The sequence below is a fragment of the Chinchilla lanigera genome, unplaced genomic scaffold, assembly GCF_000276665.1.
Source record: "Chinchilla lanigera isolate Chin_1 unplaced genomic scaffold, ChiLan1.0 scaffold00011, whole genome shotgun sequence".
NCBI lineage: Eukaryota > Metazoa > Chordata > Mammalia > Rodentia > Chinchillidae > Chinchilla > Chinchilla lanigera.
Genome location: NW_004955412.1, coordinates 27,048,736 through 27,072,116, shown reverse-complemented (window position 1 = coordinate 27,072,116; position 23,381 = coordinate 27,048,736). Strand labels below are relative to the sequence as shown.

At 37.4% G+C, this 23,381-nt stretch overlaps 1 protein-coding gene across 9 annotated transcripts in view; it reads left to right on the top strand.

Moving 5' to 3' along the window:
• The window catches only part of Cdon (cell adhesion associated, oncogene regulated), an 89,578-nt gene that overhangs the window by 21,852 nt on the left and 44,345 nt on the right, over window positions 1-23,381 (top strand). For 2 of the 9 annotated variants that reach the window (XM_013511118.1, XM_013511119.1), the window contains exons 1-8: window positions 6,123-6,340; window positions 9,683-9,825; window positions 11,552-11,824; window positions 13,087-13,233; window positions 14,012-14,155; window positions 14,860-15,147; window positions 16,830-17,099; window positions 22,664-23,017. In XM_013511118.1, coding sequence (XP_013366572.1) covers window positions 9,744-9,825; window positions 11,552-11,824; window positions 13,087-13,233; window positions 14,012-14,155; window positions 14,860-15,147; window positions 16,830-17,099; window positions 22,664-23,017 — 1,558 coding nt within the window. In that variant the 5' untranslated portion in view covers window positions 6,123-6,340; window positions 9,683-9,743. Of the gene's footprint in view, window positions 1-5,900; window positions 6,341-9,682; window positions 9,826-11,551; window positions 11,825-13,086; window positions 13,234-14,011; window positions 14,156-14,859; window positions 15,148-16,829; window positions 17,100-22,663; window positions 23,018-23,381 lie in introns of those variants that run through there. The other 7 variants (XR_001232898.1, XM_013511120.1, XR_001232897.1 and 4 more) reach the window with 6 other exon arrangements.

Here is a 23,381-nt window from a genome sequence, read left to right as displayed (position 1 = left end):
TTTCAAATTGAGAGGGCTTTTCTGGTAAGGTGAGAGTCCAGCCAGTTACTGCTGTGGACCTGGGTAAACTCTGATACCCTGTTTGTCCTTGTACAGGATTCCTCTGTTTCTCCTCCACACTCAGTTACGAGGTCAGAGAATTCAGTCAGTTGCACATGACTTCCTTAAGGGATTCTTTAGTTTCTAAAAGAACCCAAGTACCTCCCAGAAGATAATATGCTAAGTATCAGTTATTTCTTGTGGTTAATGGTAGCACTTTCCATGCCTCTTCTCCTTGCCCCTCCCCCTATCCTCTTGTAAAATCACTGAAGGATGTTTGCCAGCTGTTCCTCTCATTTTGGGAGATCCCATTGGACAGCATGAAGACTGTCACTGATCAAAGCTCTTAGTAATCACCAAGGAGCGAACAGCTTCAAGCTGAGTCTGATTACCCTGGACTGCAGTACCTTTGAAAGGTGTATCAGAGCGAAACTTAATGACATTTCAGAAGTCATTTTTAAAAGTCTTAAGTGGTTGATGGCATCCATGGAATATCAGTTTCTGTCTTATTTTAAAATTTTTTTTTCATTACTACTATGATAGTGTGGCTAATTTTAAGGAATTCAAAACCTTCAGAATTAGCAATTTTTAGAATTCAGCTGGAGGCTTTCTCCTCCATTTGAATCAACAGTTATTCTTGTCTGCATTTGACCTCCAAATTTCCATCCATGCTCCCTGCTCCAAATCTGTTAAGAGTTTCAGTCCTCTTTCTGTTGGCCTGCCCTGGAGTCCCACTTCCATCCACCTAAACCCATGATCTCCATATCTTCAGCTACATGCTTTCCATTTCCCCCATACTCCGCAAACAGGAACCAGGAAAGACCCTGCTACTTCTCACACGTCTTCTGTCTCGGTAAATGCACATCCTCTAGTCACAAGTCCCAGTCAGAAATCTGGACAGCAGCCTCATCAAGGCAGTGGGGATATAAAGAAATGGACACATGAATAGGTTCCAACCTATCAATTCTGTTTCTTGCATCTTTTATATATGTCCATGTTTTAAATGTTTAAAAAAATCTTTTAAGTTTGTCCTCTGATATTTCTCTAGTACAGGTCCCCAACTCCCTTTCATGAGTCTTCAGCTTTTTCCCATCTTGCAGGGCACAAGTTGCAGCTTGTCCTTGCCTGCAGAAAAGCCTTGCACTTTTTCTGTCAGGATAAAAGCCAGACACCATAACATGATTTATATTGTTCTTTATGCTCTCCTTTCTGTCCACCCATGCAGCGTTACCTCTCATAGTGGGCTATCCTCCTGTTCTTTCTTCTCCAGGCCATACTTTCTTGTCCTATCTCTGATTCTGCAAATTGTTCTTCTGCTTGGAATCTTGCCCTTTTGTTCCTCTTCTTTTCCTCATCTCATTCTCTAAATGTACTCATCTGATTTCACCTAATCACTGTTTCCTCCGAGAAGTCTTCGCTTCCCAAGTCTAGGTTAAGTGAGCTTCCGTTTTTTTCCTGGAGCAACTGCATGTGTATTCTTGGCTCACCCAGTTCCTCCCTCACCTAACTGCTTTATTCTCTGAAATCCTTTGTGTCTTAAAAACTCTGCCTTTTAGTGAAAACAATGTTTGTTGATTTTGGTGGAAAAAAATGACATGCTCCAGCCAACCCGAGCTAGCCAGTTTTCACAGAAAGAAAAGAAAGTACATTGATTGGACAATGAAAATAAATTTGTAGAGTGCTGAACAGTACTTTGACAGTCAATTAAAAAGTTTGTTCTTAAATAAAACACACTGGCTTGATTATACCCATCAAAGGAGAAACCCTGAGGGTGGTAGAGGCCTCCTGAGGAAGTTCATTGAAGGTGGTTGGAGGACCAGGTCAGGACGTGGGCTTGTAGGTAGGAAATCTTTTAAGGTTCTTCAGTGTCTTACCTCAAACTGCACTTAAAAATAAAGTTATAGCAGAGAACAACATCTTACAACACAGTAAAGGCTGAGCATGTGGGAGCTTCATGACCTGAGGAAATGGTGGTTACCAATGTAGACAAATGAGGGAAAAAGTCACTGTCCTCACAGGGCTTTTGTCCACAAGATACCCTATTTGGGTGCCATTCAAACAGCGTGCAATCCAGTCTTTTCTTTTTTTCTTTTTTCTTTTTGAGACAGGGTCTCACTATGCAGTTCAGGCTGGCCTTGAGCTCACTTTGTAGCCCAGGCTGGTCTTAAACTCGCAACGATCCTCCTGCCTCAGCCTCCCGAGTGCTGGGATTACAGGCATGCACCACCATGCCCGGCCAATCCAGTCTTTTCTATATGATGCTTTCCAACTAAAAATCATGGCGTCCAATCTAGTGGTGAGTTCATCTTGGAAACTGTGATAGCCAAGCACCCCTTTTAAGAGTGTTTTTCTTGAGTTTTTGGTTGGAAATTTGTTACACTGAATAAAAAGAAACCCAGGAACTTTAAAACAGCCACTATTGCAAAAAGTTGCTATCTGAACAGTTGCTATGTTAAATCTAAGTCTATATTGTACTGGCTTCTGCACTTGTCAGCTCCTGTCGCCTGATTGTAAGTCTTATGCAGGCAGATCCTGTGTCTCATTTGTTCATGGGTCCAAGCAAGGCACAGTGCCTGATACATAGTAGGCATGCATTGAGAATCTGCTGAATAGAAGATGAATGCCTGTGGCTTGAACTCTTAATACTTTTTGCTCTCTCATTGTACTTTTTTCTTTATTCTGCACTTAGTTTCATGCCCTCTTTTCTGTTGAGCTGCAGTATCCCTCAGTACAGGAATTATGCCATCCTTGTCTTTGTACTGCTCATAGGGTCTCAGCCCAAGTAGATGTCCTATATTTGGGATGAAATGATTGAATGAATACTGTGGGCTTTTTGGGAAAAGTTTGTGTAGGAAATGTTAGTGTCTTAGCTATATCATTTAAATATTCTGAGTGGAAAAAACTTTGATAGTAAGACAAAGTTGTATGTGATTGAATTCCAGGTAGTTCAGTGGGTTTTTAAAAAAGTGTATTGTGTATTTGATTCCCCTACTGAAACTGTACAGAATTAATCTTGATCATACCTAATGAAGAATTTTTAAGTAAGTATATTTTAGTTTTTCTTTTCAATTACTATGGAAAACTCATTTTTTATCAGTTGATAAATAGATGTTTTGAAATGGATAATTTGAAAATAGGGATAAATCTTTTTTTTTTTTTTTCTGGTACCAGGAATTGAACTCATGACCTTGCACTTGCCAGGCAGGCGCTGTGCCGCTGAGCTAAATCCCCAGCCCCTAAATCTTATTTTGAAAGAAGGAAATGAGCATGTTTCACAGAGAATAAGATTCCTTTGAGAAGGAAACAAGCAGTAGTTTTTTCTATTTTTGAAGAGCTATCCTGATCCCAAAGCCAAGTTTTTGTTCACAGACTAATAACAGTTATTCCTTAAACTTGGAGGGGAGAGGGCAAACTCTGAGAAAGTATGACATATGTGTCTGGGGAGGGGGATAATTCAAAAAGACAGCCTTGATCGTCCTTAGGAGAGCAGAGGCAATGCTTCAAAAACAAAGTAATCAAATCTAAAAATTCAGGAAGGCCTTTTCCCAAAGGATTCTTCTGGCAGCATGTTGAAGAGGGGTTATAAAAGCAGTAAGTTCACAGGCTGAACAATAAGTTAAGCAAACGTTGGGGAAGTATTTCCTTTCTCATTCTAAGATGAGGCATACCTTTGGCCTCCCTTCACTAGCAGAAATGCTGCTAAGCTTGGATGGCATATAAAGTGCAGTTTGTTATCCTGACAAATTGCCTTCTTTGTAGTTGGTAGGGAAGGGCTTAAAGCTCCAGCTTAAGAAATACCAGCTCTTCTTTGTGACCTCAAGATTCAAAAAGAGAGCAGCATTCTGCCAGATGCGATTGGGGAACAGTCCAAAGATTTCTACAGCAAGGAGAAAAGAGATGTCTTCATTTGTAGGTTTAATGGGGCATTATACTTTGTTCTTTGTTTCTTTAACTTTACAGTTATTTTTTTTTCCTGGAGAGACTGTACTCCTAGGGGCTTTCCTGAGAGCAAAGTGATTAGTGACCATTTCCTCACTTAAGTCAGCCTCTCAGAACGGTGGAAAAGAGGGAGTGGTATAGGCCAGGGACTTTATCTGGAGATAGGAAGGAGGTGAAAGAACTGTCCTAGGGTCATGTCAGTTCATTCTGAGACTAGTGAGTTAGTTAAGCCTTAACTGTTAGGTTTTTCACATACAGATTTGAATGCAATTTAAAATTCTACCCCTTGAGTTATTTTAGTACCTCCCGAAGTTAGGGAAATAGAAGTAGATATGGTACATGGACAAGAGCAATAGGGATGTAAGAATATAGTTTTGAACTGAATGGTACTCTTTGAATGACAGCATATTTTCATATAAAGTATCAGTAAATTTGATGTAATTCACATCAAAATTAAGAATTTAAATTTTAGAAGTTAAATTAAGAATTTAATAGATTAGATAGTAAAAATTGCTTTATGCCCTATCAAGCATTTTAATTAATAACTCAAAGTGTAGGTGTTTTATTCCGCTGTTTGCTTACTGCAGTCTAAGCACCGATACAACATATTGATAGGAGGAGTTACCATCATGTGCTTGTTGGGGTAGGGTTGTACACTGGTGTCATCATCTTAGAAAATAGCTTGGTGGTGTATCAAGAGCCTTAAAAATGTTTGTATTCTTTGACCCAGTAATTTCACTTGAAAAATCTAAGGGCATAAATAGGAGAGGCTAAAGATTTATGCACTGTGATATTCATGGCAGTATCATCTATAATAGCAAACATACACACACATTACAAAGTAGTCTAATTATAAAAAGGAAATGATTAAGTAGATTAAAATATATCCACCCAATAATCTGAGTTTCTGCAGCTGATACAAATAATGGCCATGAGTCTATGGCCATACCATCCTAAATGCGCCTGGTCTCATCTGATCTTGGAAGCTAAGCAGCGTCGGGCCTGGTTCGTACTTGCCTGGGAGACAAATAACGGCCATGAAGGATCATTAGATAACAGATGATTAAAAGGGGGGCTGGGGATTTAGCTCAGCGGCAAAAAGCGCCTGCCTGGCAATCGCAAGGTCGTGAGTTCGGTTCCCGGTACCGGAGAAAAACCAAAAAAAAAAAAAAAAAAAAAAAAAAAAAACAAATGATTAAAAGGTTTTAAAACTATTACCTGTTATGATCTCAGTTGTGTAAATATATGATAAGGATTAGAAAGTGCATCAGAATATTGATACGTTATCTGTATGTTTAGATTACTTTCTTCTTTATACATTTATATATTTTCCACATATACTGTATAGAATTGTAAGTTTTTTTGGTCAATGTATAGTTTTAGAAACTTTCTGTGAACAAGTTTCTACTTTAAAAATATTCATTGTAAAATATATGGGAAAAACCTTGAATATTTTGTTTAAAATAATGCCAGGCATTGTGTTAACATCACTGCGTATTTTTAAGAAGTTCTAAATGAGAGAAATGAGGGCCAGAGATGTAGCTCAGAGGCACAAGCAGCTGCCTGGCGAGCACAAGTCCTGAGTTTGATTTCTGGTACCAAATAAATAAATAGAAAGAGAAATGTTGAAGTTTAAAAAATGACACTACGATATCAATCCAAATACTGTTCTGATGTGACTTGCATCAGAATTCTGTTTTTAATGAGGATGTTTGAATTCTGTGTATTCTAGAACAGAGGTCAAACAGCCTTTGGCAAAGGGCGTACTGAAGTGGCATGTGAAGTGCTGTGGGTTGGTGCGCTCTTCGCGTGAACCTTTTCTCTGCTGGTGCTATTGTCAGATAGGGTGAGAGGAGGATGTGAGAACAACTGTTTTGAGGAATTGAGGGCTGTTCTCTCTAGAAGGTAAATTTTTATGGATGAGAGAGATGATATGCATGTTCAGTCCACTGTCCTGTGTATGAAATGACAGTAGCCTCATTTAATTGTGGTAAACTTGGCTAAACAAAATTAGTTGTTCATGTGCCAGAGCAGGGCAGGGGAAATTATATATAATATATATTTGGTTTTATAATAATTTGTCAAATACCAAGGGCATTAATCTCATGAAGCAGTTTCTTTTTTGATCTAGTACTTTTGAAAATGCAATAGCATTGAGCGATCTTCCAGTGGTGCTAATGGATCTGCTCTGACTTGTACACATCTTTTCTTCTCTGTAGTCACTGAGCTTGCACCTGAGGGTCTGATGGCAACTGTGGAGTACAATTTCAAGCTATCCGACCTGTATAACAGCAGACTACCAAGTCCTCGCTCTCACTATCGTAGTTCTCTAAAAAACTGGGCAAGCTTGCCATGGATAAATGTAAGCTGATTCAGATATTTAGCAAACATCTTTTATGACCACAGATTCTTTCCAACTTCCAAAATCACCTGGAAATATGTTGAGTAACCAGTAGAGACAGATTTAACAAAGGAAATTCCTGTGTGATGATATTTAGGTAGCAACAATGAGCTGTGAAACTTGAAAGTAGGTCATGTGTTAGGGTTAAAGTTGCCTCTGAAGTTGGTTTCACTGCTTTCTAATAAATAAATAAAGAAAGATTCAGCAAAAGGTGGAAACAATTCTCCCTGTCTTCATTCTCTCCGGGAAGTGTCTCCTGTTAACAGGTTATTTGAGTGTTTACATTGCTGTGACTGCTTACCAGCAGTGTGTGTTCATTCTTACCCTTGAACCAAGTGAGAGTTCAAATAAACCAAATGAGTTTGCCCACAGCTGGGACCTTCTGCTGATGAGTGGTGTCTTCTCCTACTTTTTAAAAGAGGTCAGCAAAAAGAAGTGAGAAGGCAGTCCGTGACCTGATGTCAATAAACTATAGAGACTTGAGTTTGCAACTTGGTTTTGCTGTACCTGGCACAGAGAACAGCAGGTCCTGGGAGATACGCTTTGACTTAGTAGAAGTCATGTCAGGTGTCTTGCTTTGTTACTACCCAGTTTTATCCAGGGTGTAGATTAACCGTTTTTTGTATAATGAGTATGCAGATAAAATTTTCATTTCCCCAGTATCATTAATATAGCACAATTGTTACATGTTGACTATAGTCATAGGTTCTTTGTCCAACCCTGGCCAAGCAGGAACATGAGGCAGAATTTTCAGAAATAATTACCTGATCTAGCATAATGCCTGGCATATGGCAAGCACTTAATGTATTTTTACTTATTTTTAAGAATTATACATATTGGGCTGGGGATATAGCTCAGTGGCCTAAGCACCTGCTTGGCAAGTGCAAGGTCTTGAGTTCAATCCCCGGTACTGCAAAAAAAAAAAAAAAAAAAAGAAGAATTGTACATGTGAATGAGTAAAAGAATGAAGAATTAAAAATATAGCTAAAAATGCACTAAGTTTTTCAGTGAGATGGTGGTTTTCATTAACTACTACTCTAACATACATCTGGGAAATGCATTGTATTAAGGTATTCATTTTAAGAAACATTTATGGAGTGTTTACTTTCTTAAAACCAGGCATTAGAATTTTTACAATATTGAATATGATGTCATTTTTGCCTTCAAAGAGGACAATAGCTATGTGACCAGACAAGTTCTACAACAAAGTACAATAGTAGACATGTGTCCAAATCACAGAGGGAAAAAATCTTAGCTATGTTTCAAGGATGCATGGAGGTTTTATTTATCTTGTTCTTCGTCCACCTCTCCTTCTAGACTATAAGGTATAAACTTTTTCTGCGTTATTTTTGCTTATGTAGTGAAAATTGCTTTTCCCCGGCTCCTGAGGGATTACTTTGAGATCCTTCTGCTTAAGCCTCCTGAGTAGCTGGGATTATAGACATGTGCCACTATACCTGGTTGAGTGTACCTAGTATGTAATAAATATTTAATAAATATTTGTCACACAAATAAATGCTTGTGATAGGTACTACCTCCATAAAGAACCAATTGATTTTATTCCACCAACAATATATCCTAGTGATTTATCCCTGCAGACTTGCCAGTGCTGGCTTTGTGGAACTTTTTAAAGTTTTGCTAAATGTGCTGTACTATCTCTGTATTAAACACACATACACACACACACACACACACAGACAGACAAACCTTCTGACTACATCTGGTTCCAGCCATTCTCCCTGTTTGTTGCCTTTGCACAGCAAAACCCTTGAAGGCTGCTGCTCTCTATGCCCCTGCCTTCCCATCTGTCTGGCCCAGCATCAAATGTTGCTTTCTGCTGAAATCACTTGTTGGGACCACCAGTGATCTCCCTGTGCCTTTCCCAGGGTGTCTCACTTTACTCTGCTTCTCACTGGTGTTTGAGACATTGACCTCTCTCTTCCAGAAATGTTTTCACTTTCTCCCTTGGATGCAACATTCTCCTGGATTTCTTCCTATTTCATTGCCTGTTATTCTGGGTCTCTTTTGCTCTCCATTGCTGCTTAGTTTCTTCTCTATTTATTCTCTGAAGGTTGGAGTATCCCATGGCTTCTAACTGGTGTCTCCTCTGTCGTCTAGACATATTTTCCCCAAAGAGAGCTCCTCTAGTACCGAGGCTTTTGTGTGTCTGAAATCTATACGTCCAGCTCTGACGTCTCCCTATAGCTCCAGGCTCACAGGTGCCCTTGTTGACTGCACAGTAGTACAGTACTTGGGTGCCCCATAGCTATCTCAAACTTACCTTGGCCAAACAGACCTGCTGGCTCTCTCCCTCATCATTCTGGGTCCCCCGCTCTATTCTTCACTTTTTAAAAAAGTTACCCTTGACACATTCTTTTATTTCACACTCCACACCTACACTTCAGCAAATCTTGGTTCTACTTTTAGAAAATACTCTGAATCTTGTTCACTGCCTCCATAGGTGAAGACTTGCTGGCCTTACCCACCATGTTCTGGTATCTCCTGGGGGATCACAGTGTCTCCTGATAGCTCTTCCTCTTCCTTTCCTCTCTCATTTTTGCATATTCTCCATCAGCTGGTGGTCTTTTTAAAGCATAAATGAGATCACATCACTCTCACATTAAGTCCTCAACAGCATTTAGAATAAGTTCTAGAACCTTCACACAACCTTCAATAGTGGGTACAATCCGGCCCAGCCTTCCTGTTTGCCTTTATCCCTCACTGTTCCTTTCCTGGCTGATCCCACTATGACCACTGAATGTCAAATTCAATTCCAGCACAGGCTGGCACTTAATATTCTTTCTGTTTGAACAGTCCATGAGCCCAAATTTCCATCTGAGTAAAGGGAAGAATATCAAACACCTGTGTCAGAGGAAGACTAGTATATCAGAAGCACTGAACAGGGTCTGGCACATAGGAGGCACTGTGCATTTGTGGGTGTGACTTTGTTGTTTAGGGTATGAGGAGACAGAATACATGTTGGCTGTGCCTAGTTGTGAGTTGTATAAATAGAAAGACACTAGAGCAGTTGAATTATTCATTTGCAATGACTAGTTCTCTAGAATAAAAGGTATCCTGGTACCCTAGGAGAATGAATAAAATTTCCAACTGTAATTTAGTGTCTCCCTATCGATTTGTGAATTGAGGTGCTGTGGATCATTAAGTGCCTAGGATGTGACATAAACCATGCAGAGCTTTCACGAGAGCGGGCAGTCATCATGCTCACAACTCTGGTGGTTGACATGAAAGATTTCAGTGGATTTTGTGGTTTAGATTTTTTTTTTCTTTTTTAATGCTTTCTAGTGAGTGAAGGCCTGGGTTTTCTCTGGAAATCTGTCTTACTGCTTCTCTGGAAATCGGCACTATGCATCCAGATCCCAGACCCTTATGGACACTGCTCTATGTTACTCTTACTCTTATGATTCCGTGTTCTTCTGTGAGTTCAGGTAAGAGGACAATGGTGGGGTTTTGGCTGAAGCCTTCCCTCATCTTAATCCTGTAAAACAAATTTTGATTTCAATACTTTGCCAATAATAGCAGTGTGTAAAATATTTCTGAAATTTTCTTGATCAGCTACATGATTTAAAAACTTGATTAAAGACATTAAGGATTTCTTAGTAGTGCTTTGGACATTAGGAGGCCTTCCCATCTTTGTCCTTATAATTTGTTGTTCTTGTAATTTGTCGCCTTGAAAGTATTTCTAATTATGCTTTTTATCAGTGAGGGGATATGTTGTATGTTATGTACTGATTTCTGAAATTAGAAATGATAGTAGGAATAAAGCGCTAACTGTACACCACCAAAGAGAATATGTAGAATCAATATGGTATAATGTTCAACTTGGAGTGAGAGAGCTTGGTTCAAATGCCAAGTCTGGTACTTTCTCTTATGACCTCAACTGGTTTACTTCATTACTTCATTGGGTTACTGCAAAGTTTGAATCTGTTTATTATTAAGAATATACAAGCCTCAGACTAAATACATGGCCCACATGTATTGTTTTTTATTTTAGACTTATGTAAAAATGTATATACAAATATTGTGATGTTTATTGTTTTTTTGGACTTAAGTAAAGCTGTATGTACAAATATGATGTTTACTCATTGAGTAGTATTTATTTGTTAAAAATTGTGTATAACAATATTAGACTTGGTAAAGGAAAACTGATTCATTGGCTTTATTTCTTTTATGGTTTTCTAAACCACTACTGTAGGTTTAACCAAGAAAGACACTTTCTTTAATCTTTATTTCTGATGCCTTTTTTTTTTTTTTTTCTGGTATTGGGAGCTGAATTCAGGACCTCATGCTTGCCAGGCAAGTGCTTGTGCTGCTGAGCTATATCTTTAGCCCTTAATCTTTATTTCTCAGTAAATATTCTGCAAAAGGAGATAGAACAGTTTATTATATTTTTCTTTTAAGTATTTATCCCAGCAGACCAACAGCAGTGCTGCTCCCTTCTCACTTTGGGAAGCAGAAAGAGGGGATTTGTATTACTCTTCTGGTGCAAGAATCACTCTTTCCTGCCCAAGTTCCTGAAGGAATAGATGTAACAAATGAAACTATTTCAAATACTAAGTATAAACATGAAGCCTTTATACCCAGGAAAGGATAGAATTTGTACTTCAGTGTGGCTTCTTTCTATTTTCTTAAGATTTGAATATTTTATATTAAAATATCTTATTTATATTAAAATATTTTACATTAAAATAATAAAGTAGTGAGGAAGTACTGTCACCTTTATTTATAGTATAAGATCCTATTGTTAAAATAGGAGAGAGTTCTTTTTATTTTGAAAGGCATCTTGTCTTCACTTTTTCAGGCGTTTAACTTGCGTTTCTTACAAACAACTTTGTTAAAAGGCAGTTTGCTGTTTTCCATTAATAAAATTAGTGTTATATATATCTATTTATATTATAAGCATTCCTGTCTGTTCTATCTTAATTTTAACATAACTCCTAGGCTAACATGTTGCTGTTTTCTTCCAAAAGATGAGCTCATAAAAATTTTGTGAGAAGTTTTACAGGTATCAAGAGCTGCCATATGTATAAATAAAGAGGTGCTTTAGTTATATTCCGCTGAAGTGCATTTATGTACTATTTATCTCTCTCTCCCCTTCCTTTCCCCTCCTGCCCCCTCTTCACCCTTTTACGTATGTGGTATGTTCCTTTGTAGACTTGGCACCTTATTTTATTTCTGAGCCACTTTCTACTGTGCAGAAGCTTGGTGGACCTGTAATACTACATTGTTCTGCTAAACCCGTGACTGCTCACATCTCCTGGTTGCATAATGGAAAAAGATTGGATAAAAACATGGAACAGATTAAGCTTCATCAGGGGACTTTGACGATTCTTTCTCTTAACCCCTCCCTTTCGGGTGACTACCAGTGCATTGCCAACAATAGCATAGGCGCAATTGTGAGCAGCCCTGCAACAGTATCCATTGCAGGTAAGTTTCCTTTGGGCCATGTTACCTGTGGGTTTTCTTGAAATGACTGTTAGTATTTTCATTTCTAAACTGTGGGAAGAGCATGGACTTTGGTGTGAGATGTGTATTGGTAGGAGTCTTAACAATTCTTGCCTAGCCTTGACTTGATCGTGTGTGTAACTTGAGGAAATATACCTGAACTTTTGTGCCCCACCCTAACATCTTCATCTATAACAATGGTATGGAAATGATTTTTTTTTTTAAGTTTCACGGTGATGACAGTTTTCTAATATGAGTTCTAAACAGTTTCTTTGTGAGTCTTTAAACGTCCTTAATGTCATTAACAACAGAAAAGCTGTTGTCTGTTTTGACACTTGGTTATTCCATGCAGTGCTTTATCTTTCTTTCACATCTCATTGTTTCATTTGCCTTGATTACTGAGTAATTATTTATTTAATTGAAACCAGATTAAAGAAGCAGGAAAAAAATAACTGACTTTAAAGAAAGGAATTTTGAGTATTGAACTTAAGGAAAATCTGGAATGTGTGGTTTTTCTTAGTAAGTTTGAGCCATCTGCCTTTCAAATGGTGATGGCTTCCAGTAATGGAAAACATTTTTGTGAGGGCACCCCTACTTACAGAATAAATCTGGATTCCCCAGGAGTAGTGAGTTTGTCATAACTGAGAAGAGTAAATGTTTTTGTAGAGCTGTGACCCATAGACAGCTCCAAGACACACACTGGAGTGCTGGATTCCTAGTGGCAGGCTGCTAAATTCCTTGGGCATTGCAAGATAATAAAGAACCCTGCGTGCAGGCTCATCTGCAGTGAATTTAAACTGAAAGGAATAGAGACCGAGTTAGTACATTCAAAACATTTGAACGATATACTGCTTTGGCTTTTGATGTCCTAGGTTCATTCCCAGAAGCCATTTTATTACAATTTGAGTAGTCACCAATGGGGAAAGTGGCTTTTAATGAGGGCCTGGATTGAAAAGGATTTATTGTGACAGAATTAGAATAATTATGCTTTAGAGTGTTTTAGAAGAAGTTTGTTTTTCTTACAGTCCTCTGAAAGCAGTGACATCTGAAAAAAGAATAACATAACTTAACTGGCAGCCCTAGAGGTACTACCTCACTGCTTTCTCAGATACAAAGATCATGCTCCCCTCAGGACTGGGATTAGCTGCCATACTAGACCATGCTGCAAATGTTTCCAATTTTTGAATTTCCCCTGAGAAGGATTCAGTTTTGCATTCATTTATTTATCTGTTTATGTATTTCAGTTCTTGAAGATTTTGATTCATCAGCAAAGCATGTTATTACAGCAGAAGAAAAGAGCACTGGTTTCATTGGCTGCCAGGTACCAGCCAGTAACCCCAAAGCTGAGGTGCGCTATAAGATCCGTGGAAGATGGCTGAAACATTCCACAGGTGAGTCTTTTCATGAAAAGCCAGTAGCACACACAGAGCAAAAGCTTATTACATAACCCACTAGCAAGCTCTGTGTGTACCAGGGACTGTGCATACAAAAAACCATCAGATACATTGCCTGTAATCTCAGAAGTCAAGTGGAGGAGACTGAGACACGTGGCTACCTTATGGGAGTGACCACAGTCCCATACCCCAAGGGCTTGCTCCCTCGATTCATTCTGGTCCCCACTCAGATCTCACTGTATAGGAAAGGCAGGCTGCCTGTATGGGCCTCTCTAAGATATTCCTTGTTGCTCTAGTTCAGCTTTATTATTCTTTATAGAATTTATCTCATCTGATCTGCTTCCTTCATTGCTGTATCACCGGTGCCTGGACCAGGCCTGGCAGAAAATAGCTAACCAGTGTATACTGGAAAGAATAAATAGACGATGAATGCTTACCAAGTGACTGGTACTATAGGTAGGCCAGTCAAGGTGGTAGCTGTGGTCATTGTATCTTTGTCCAAACATTTCTTATGCTTTTGAACTCACCGTGTGCTAAAGTGTTTGTGATAGGTTTGATTTTGTTCCGCCAGTACTGTTGACCGTTTTTTTTTTTTTTTTTTTTCTTTTCTGCCTCGCTTTCCCTTTCTTTGATTTAATGCATTTTCCTTAATTGCTTATTTGCTGCTGGTCTTCTGTGTCTGTCTAAAGCACAACTGTTAACCTTTGCTTGTTTTAGTTAATCATGACGGTCTTCAGAAAGGGCAAGGCCTAACTGGATTCCTTTCCTTCCTCAGGGAAGTATGTAATCCTCCCGTCAGGAAACCTTCAGATTTTGAATGTATCCTCAGAAGACAAAGGATCATACAAGTGTGCAGCTTATAATCCTGTCACCAATGAATTAAAAGTTGAACCTATCGGCCAGAAGCTCCTTGTGAGTCGTAAGTATTTGAGAGAGCGACGGTAACTCGTTCTCAAAAGTGTTGCTCATAAAAAGTTGGCACAGGAGAATTCATTCTTTCTTTTCATTTCTTTTTTCAGAGGGGCTGGGGATTTAGCTCAGGGGCACAGCGCCTGCCTGGCAAGCGCAATGTCGTGAGTTCTATTCCCGGTACTGGGAAAAAAAAAAAAAAAACCAAAAAAACAATACTGAACATTTCTTTTTTCAGGTCTTGTTTGTTTTATCTTTGGAAAGTCTTAACAAAGTAAATGCATCAGTGAATTATAGAATACTATCATATATATTTTTAAAATATAAAAACCTTATAGCGATGGTAATCACATTGGTGGCTAAATGTGAATGATGGAAAAAAAAGATATATCTGTTCTCATTCTTGCAGATATGATAAAAATCAAGGGTGATTTTAGATTGTGGCTCTTAGTTGAGATCACATAAATAGAGTACTATAAAGGAGTGGTTTCTGGACTTGAGGATTTTACATTTCCAAAGTGCTAATTCAGAAGTAGCTCTAAAGCACCACAAAGACTTAATTTTAAACTTCCACTGAATATGATTTTACTACCCAGTGGGACCTTGTTGATACAGAAAAGTAAGCGGGAACGTGGGGAAGTTCCGAGTGTTGCTGAGGAAGAGATTGGCCTTGAATCCGTAGTGATAATATTTTGTGTTCTCTTCCTTTTCCAGGCCCTTCGTTGGATGGTTTTCACATTCTTCACCCCACCCTTTCCCAGGCATTAGCAGTGCTTTCTCACAGCCCTGTAACTTTGGAGTGCGTGGTGACAGGGGTCCCGGCCTCTCAAGTACACTGGCTGCGGGAGGGCCAAGACGCTGTGCTGGGGAGCAACTGGAGGCGTCTGTATTCCCATCTTGCCACAGCAAGCATTGACCCAGCAGACTCTGGAAACTATTCCTGTGTGGTGGGCAACAGGTCTGGAGACATAAAGCATGTCACTTACATGGTCAATGTACTTGGTAAGATGTTACTTCTTCAGTGTTTTTTGTTTTGTTTTGTTTTGTTTTTTGTGTTTTCAAATCTGGCCATTTTCCTGGTTGGAAGGATATTTGTGGGCTCAGAATGAAACATGAATTATCTAGAAATATCCACACCAGTAGCCAGAATAGTCATTTTTCTCAAGGACCGTAGAATTGGGCTGTGTTTCCGGCTGGCACAGAACAGTGCACAGGGAGTGTTCTTGGGAACCTTACCCCTAACCTGATTACTTGTGCTCCCACCTTCATGACTCACATTTCAACAGAAGATTCTGAGATGGATCTGCATGGTGTCCTATAATAGTATCTGAGCCAGCATACCAGCTAGAAAATGTTGTCTCAGAAAGGACTCATAGTGTGTTTAATGTAAAAAATTTTTCCCCTTTTAGCATGCTTTCTACCTAGGTTGGCTCATAAAACTTGCATTATTTTTACCTACATTTTTTACATGTACTTCTTTTTTTTGTTTGTTTGTTTTTTTTGGTTTTTCTCCGGTACCAGGAACTGAACTCACGACGTTGTGCTTGCCAGGCAGGCGCTTTGCCGCTGAGCTAAATCCCCAGCCCCTGTACTTCTTTTTTTTAAGCATATTGTATTGGTACATTTTATTTTATTTATTTATTTATTTTTTGGTTTTTCTCCGGTACCGGGAACCGAACTCACGACCTTGCGCTTGCCAGGCAGGCACTTTTGCCGCTGAGCTAAATCTCCAGCCCCGTATTGGTACATTTTAGATATACATAATGATCACAATCACCATAGAGAATTTGTACCTGTACATGATATAACTTATTTTTTTTCCTCCTACCCTCATTTTTTAACTCCTCCTATCCTCCCCATTTACAGAAGCTTTGTTTCCATTTCTTTTCTCATTTTTGTATGTATGTCTTTTTTAAAATATGTACTTCTTATCTCAGAACTATTTTTTTTTTCTGTCAGCTACCTACCTCACTATCAGGTACCAGCAGAAAATGTCGGCCTTTATCAAAGCAGATTTTCCCAAAAGGTGGAAAATACTGAATAAGAAGTAGTTTCATAGTAAATATAATTCTTGTAAATTCTCTTTATGTTGTTTACTTATATCATTACCTGATGTAGGCTAGCAACAAGGAGATGGCAAGAAAACTTTAAAATTCATTGAGAGAGGCAGAGGGTATAGCTCAGTGGAGAGCACTTGCTTAGCATATGCAAAGCCTGTTTTTTCTTTTACTTTCCTCATAATATATACCTAATTTCAAAGATGAATGGACCATAAAAAGAATTTAAAATGAAAAAGGTTTTTCTTCTTTGGCTCCTATTTAGCATGAAATCTAGAGAGACTGTTACTTTATTTTAAATTAATCACCTGAAGTAAATGCTAAGAGAAGCCCGGGATTACAAATTGTTTGTGTTATGTGCATATTCATGTGTGTTAGGGGAGAGAAGTGGGTGAATGGATCTAAAAAAGGAGACTATAACTTATTAGTAACATATGGTTTATCCTACTAGTGGGAAGTTAAAATATATTTCTTATTTCTTGATGATCACAGCAGATGGAAGAATGTCAATAAAGAATACAACTTGTTTTCAACTTGTTATTGGTACAAAGATTTTATATAACTTGTGTGACAATTTAAAACATATACCTTGAGGGCTAGAATTTACTTTGTGTGTTTTACTTTCAGAACGTGCTTCAATTTCTAAAGGACCACAGGACCAAAGAGTGTCTCTAGGTGCCACAGTACATTTTACCTGTGGTATTCGTGGGAACCCAGTCCCCACCTGTACCTGGTTTCATAACGCACAGCCTATCCATCCTTCCCCACGACATCTAACTGCAGGAAATGAACTGAAAATCACCGGGGTTACCATGGAAGATTCTGGACTGTACCAGTGTGTAGCAGATAATGGGATTGGATTTATGCAGTCCACTGGAAGACTTCAAGTTGAACAAAGTAAGCCTGTAGGTCATGTAATCATAGGAGATTTTATTTCACAAGTAAACTTTTGTAGTAGCTAAAAAGAGTCATTTTTACTACCAAATCCTATCACTATGCCAGAATTATATTCATTTACCATGTTCTTTACTAGTGGCAGATAGGCATTTCTGTGAAGAAACCATCTCATTTAATCAGGCTCATTAAAAATTGCTCTTAGGCTGGTGGTATACTTCATTGGTAAAGTGCTTACTTAGTATGCCTGAGGCCCAAGGTTCTGGAGCTCCATTCCCAGGATTAGGGAAAAAAATCAGAAGAAAATTTTAAAAATTGAAAGGTAAAATAAAATATAATTTAAAACTGTTTTCAACAGGTACTATATAATTTTATGGTAAAGTTTCTTGTCCAATCATATCCCTCTTTAGAAATTATTGATTTTCAGCTTCTTGAATATCCTAGCACATAGGCATACCTGCAGTTATATACTATATGGCACATACAGGCATTTTGTGTGTATGTATTTTATAACAGTATCTTTTTATTTTTTACATAAATGGTGATAGCATTCTTTACCTTGAAATTTTTACTAATATGTATCTTGAATATCTTCCTACTTGGTGCGAAAAGAGTATTTTATTCCTTTTGAAGGAATGGCTGTTTAGCGTTCCATTGTGTAGTTGTAACAATTTGATTAGTACCTCATTGATGACTGTTTCCAATATTTTGCTATTACAAATACTTCTTTTTTTTTTTTTCACGTCAGATGGGTAATGTGCCAACATTGTAATGAGGTTTGAGGGAGGCACATCTCATGCAGATGGCATGAACACCCAATCATCACACTCGTGAACCGAAGGATCTATTATAAATACTTTTTAATGAATGTCCCATAAAGATTGTTTTGTACATGTGTGCATATCAGTAAAAGATTCCTAGAGATGAGCTTGCAGAATAAAACCTATATCAAAATAAATGACTTTGATGTTTTGATAGATATTACTGATAGCTCTCCTAATTGCTACAGGTTTTATTCTTGTAGGCAATGTATAAATTTGCTTCTTTCCTCATACCCTCAACAATTCAGAATATTGTCAAAAGTTTTTGTTTTACATTTGCTAATCTAAAGTAAAAAAAAGAAAAAAGGCCCTTGTAGTCCATATTGTTTTTTTTTTGTTGTTGTTATGAGTAAAGTTATGTATCGTTTCATGTTAAGGAACCATTTAAATTTATACTCCTGTGTTTTCATGTTTCATTGTCTTTTGTCCATTTTAAAGCTATGTTTTTGGCCTTTTTTCTTAATTATCTATCAGAATTCTTTATATGTTAGGGAAATTAATTGTTTATGGTAGCAAGTATAAAAATTTCAAATTTCAGAGAATCATTACAGATCATATTTTTTATCTTACTGTGACTAATTTAGAACTTAATAATAAAAAGATAATTTAAAAACTTGCCCTGTGCTTGGAAATATGAAATTATAACTCCAAATGGCTGGTTTAAAAAAGAAATCATAGTATAGATTGAAAATAGTTTAAAGTGAACGATAATGAAAATGCCACAGGTCAGATTTTGTAGTAGATAGCCAAAATGGGATTTAGGAGGAAATTTGTAGCCTTATTTGCTTATAAAAGAAAACAATGAAAATCAGTGAGTGAAGGAACAAGAGAATATTTTTTAAAAAATATAAGAAACTAGATAAGGGCAGAAATCAATTAAATAGAGAACAAAGATGAAATAGGATCAATAAATGTAGAAGTTGTTTCTTTGTAAAGTGTAATGACGTGGGCAAGTCTTTGGCTAAGTTAAGTATAAAGTAACTAGATACATATAAGCAATAATAGAAATAAAAGGGAGGCTATAAGTATAAGTTTTGCAGAGATTAAAAATAATGACTGTGATAAACTTTGTAAAAATAATTTACATGTATAAACAAGAGTGGACTGTGTTAGTCACCTTCCTAGTCACTGTGACGAAATGCCTGAGGCAGTTAATTTGAAGAAGGGAAAGTTTACTTGGCTCATGTTCTAGGAGTTTCAGTCTGTGGCCCCTTGGCATGTTGCTTTGGTCCTGTGGCAGCACAGTATCTTACAGTAGGAACCATGGCAGAGTAGGCCCTTTCACTCAAAGGGAAACAGAAAAAGACAGGAAGGGGCAGGGCCCCAGTATTCCCAAGGCTACAGTTGTGATGCCTTAACTTTCCTCCATAGGCTCCACGCCTGAGGGTTGTACCACCTCCAGTAGTACTACAGACACATGAGCCTCCACCACATGGGCATTTGGGGATATTTAAGAACCAAACTATAAACACTTGGGAGGCTGAGGCAGGAGGATCACTGCAAGTTCGAGGCCATTCTGGCATACATAGTGAGTTCAAGGCTATCCTGAACTACATAACAAGACTGTGCCTTTTTTTTGGCTTTTTTGAGACAGGGTCTCGCCATGCAGTTCAGGCTGGCCTTGAGCTCACTTTGTAGTCCAGGCTGGTCTCAAACTCGCAACGATCCTCCTGCCTCAGCCTCCCGAGTGCTGGGATTACAGGCATGCGCCACCACGCCTGGCAAGACTGTACCTTAAAAAACAAAGCAAACAAACAAAAGGAACTAAACTGTAGCATGCACAAATTCTGAGGAAAAATGTAACTTAGTAAGGCTGACTTAAATAAAAAGTCTATTAGTTCTCTACACCTATGAAAGGAATTGAATTAGGAATTAAAAATCTTCCTACAAAGAAAATCCAAGTCCACGTATTTCTGTGGAGGTTCCACCAAACTTGCAAGTAACAGATCATTCTAAACATTATACAACTGTTCCAGAGAAAAGGAAAAGATAGAAAAAGATGAAAAGTTTGTAGTTGGTAGAATCTTGATTTCAAAGTCACAAAAGGCTGCTGTAAGAAAGGAAAGTAAAAAACCAGTCATTTTTATGAAAATAGGTGTATAAATCCTAAACAAAATACTGATTAGCCAGGAATGTGTAAAAAAGAAGATATTTGATTGAACAGTTATCCTGGAAATCCCTCAGAAAAGTTAAAGTATTTTTTATGCTACTTATTAAATAAAGGAGAAAAACAATATGATTATCTCAGTAGAGGTAGGAAAAATTGGATATAATTCACTATTCACATTAGACACTCAGAAAAATGAAAATAGAAGGAACTTCCTTAACTTGGTAAATGATATCTGATAAGAACTCACATGAAACATTACTTTTAATGGCTAGTCATCATTATAATGGAGTTCTGAACTAGAACAGAAAACATGAAAAAAAAATAAGAAAGAATCCAAATTGTTACTAATTTACAGCTTTGTCATCATGGAATATCCAAACAGTTTCCTGGCTGTTTCATATTTCCTTAGAACTAATAATGTTTAGTAAGGTGGCTGGATGAAGACCATAAACAAGAATCATTTGCCTTTCTGTATAACAATAAAATATTTAAAATAACTTTTTTATATTAGCAATGTTGAAGCAGACTCGGTTATGTAAGATACACATACCTGCTCATAGGTAGCAAAATTCAATGTTATAGTTACCTGTTCTTTTGAAAAATTTTCTGTAAATTCATGCTATTGTAGTTAAAATCTCATCTGAATATTTTAAGAACCTTGAGAAAATGATCCTAAAATTTATATAGATAATCAGAGGCCCAATAATAACTAAGATACTCTAAAAGAAGAAACTTGCCTTAAATATAAAAAAATCAGTAATAATTTAGAAAACATTATATTAGTTCAGGAATAGACTGTGCCAAAAAGATATTTGCACATAAAAAATTGACTCAACTGGCATTGTAGATCACTAGAGAGAAGACAGCTGCAAATTTTGATGTAAATAAAAGTAAAATTAAATCTGTTATTCACATGGTATAGAAAGATAAATTCTCACTGTATTAAAGACTTAAATATGAAAAATAAAAGGGAAAATATTTTAGGACTATATTGGAGAATAGCTATATGGCTAAAACCTTTTAGCAAGATGTTTTGTTTTTTTTTTTGTTTTAAAAATAAAAGGAAAACATTAACAGACAGACAACCATTTACAAAATAGCAAAAGAACAATATAAACAACACAGAGTTATAAACAAAGTGGTAGGAAATTAACAATGCTTGTTGTATTACATATTGATATCTTCAAAGTGGTTTCTCATGAAAACAAATAGAGACATGCAGTATTGATCAATCAAGGACTCATTAACTGTTTCTTTCAGCAAAGAAATAGAAGACAGTAGGTCAACTATGTTAACTATCCTGTTAACATACATACAAAATTTCTCCTTCTTTTCCTTCTCTTTTCCCACATCCCAGTTGCCCTTTACCCTTGAGTGTTTTCCTTTCCTTTCACAATGTCTATCATACCTCCCAAGTTTTTATTCACTCTTTCAGATTTTACACTAGTGAGACAACGCGGTGCTTGCACATGCAGGTCTGATTTATTTCACTTATGAGTATGGTCTCTAGTTGTGATCATTTACCTATAAAAACTTTGAGTTTATTTTTCTTTATAGCTGAGTAATATTTCATTATATAAAAGTACCACAATTTTCTTATCCAATCCTCGGTGGATGGACATTTGGGTTGCTTCCACAATTTAGCAATTACAAATTGTGCTTTAGCAAGATATTTTGGAAGGTTGATTAAGAAGATACGACTATATTGAAATGAAAGCATCCTCACTGTTAAAAGGTACTATTAAGAAAGGAAAAGAAAACCAATAAACCAGAAGACACTAGGGACATACGTAACTAAGCAAAATAATAGTTATCTAGGATGTATAAAGAACTCTGAGTCATTTTACAAAAAGAAGTCCTTATAGAAAAATTGACAAAACATTTCACAGAGAAAATATGTGTGGCATATAAAAACATGAAAAGATGTTCATCTTCATTAGTAGTTTTAGAAATGCAGATTGTAACTATTGAGATGGCATTTTTTCCTCAAAAAAAACTCAGAAATCTGAGAAGGTCAGATGTTGGTTGGTTTTATCAGATGTGAGAAGTAGGTTTTGAGAAAAACAGAGACATGATGGAGAAATTATCATTTGTGTGAATCAGTATCTCTTTGCAGGCTCAATTAAAAATACCTCCAGAGAATACCAGGACCAAAAAGAAAGACTTAGTGAGACTTTAATTTAGAAACAAAAATGTTCATGTCAGTAGTAAGAAAAAAGTTTATCAACTTTTATTTAAAATGGGATTTTTTTTCTTCCCAGACCTTTTATAATCAGAATCCAAAAGAATTGAAGGGTTATTGATCTAATTTTATACTTCTTTGTACCTTTTTTATGTTAAGGCCTGAAACCCATTCTATATTTTCAGTAGTTAAGTAGATCTGTCTAGTGGAAGGCTCTTGAGAGATTTCTTTTCTTCCTAAAGCTCTGTGTAGGGAATATATAGGCGCCTACAGCTATGAACAGTTCTACTTTATTGACAGTTTTACTTGGTGAAAATTGAGAAGATAACTAAGGAAAGAGGTATCTTTATTCTAATCATTTCTCTCATATCCTATTTCTGCAATCAGATGAAATTATTTTGCTGCAGATTCTATTACATTCCTAAATTTTGGTATGTGAATTATTTTTTAATAGGTAATGGATTCAAGCCAGTTATAATCACAACTCCAGCAAGTGCCAGGGTGGCAGATGGAGACTTTGTTACGCTGTCCTGCAATGCCACTGGAGTGCCAGTCCCAGTCATTCGCTGGTATGGCAGCCGCGGGTTGATAACCAGTCATCCATCTCAAGTCCTTAGATCCAAATCCCGAAAGTCACACTTAGTAAGACCTGGGGGCCTTGACCTGGAGCCTGTCTACTTCATCATGTCCCGAGCTGGCTCCAGCTCCCTTTCCATCCCAGCTGTCACTCGGGAACATGCCGGAAGATACATCTGTGAAGCAACAAACGATCATGGCACCACGCAGTCAGAAGCATTTCTCACAGTTGGTGAGTTGCCTTTGTATTTCGTTTCAAGTGAGTAATGTCTTTTGGTAGTAGAGGAAAAGATGGTTTGAAATGTGTTATTTTAAAGAGTGGAGTATTCTCTAAATAATGTATTTTGCCTTATGACAGTGAAATATAAAACTAAATTTTGGGATATTTTGCTATATGTGAATCAGATGAAACTTGGTCTCCATTTGTGATGTGTACAAGTATGTTAAACTTGTACTTATCAAATGGAAAGCTCTTCTTTAGGAGTAAGCTCAGAATATACCCAACCAGTCTTTGGGAGTAACACTTGTGGCTTTCTAAGCTACTGTAATGGTTTGTGTCTGGATGTTTCCCCACAGCCTCAGGCGGTCAAGGGGGG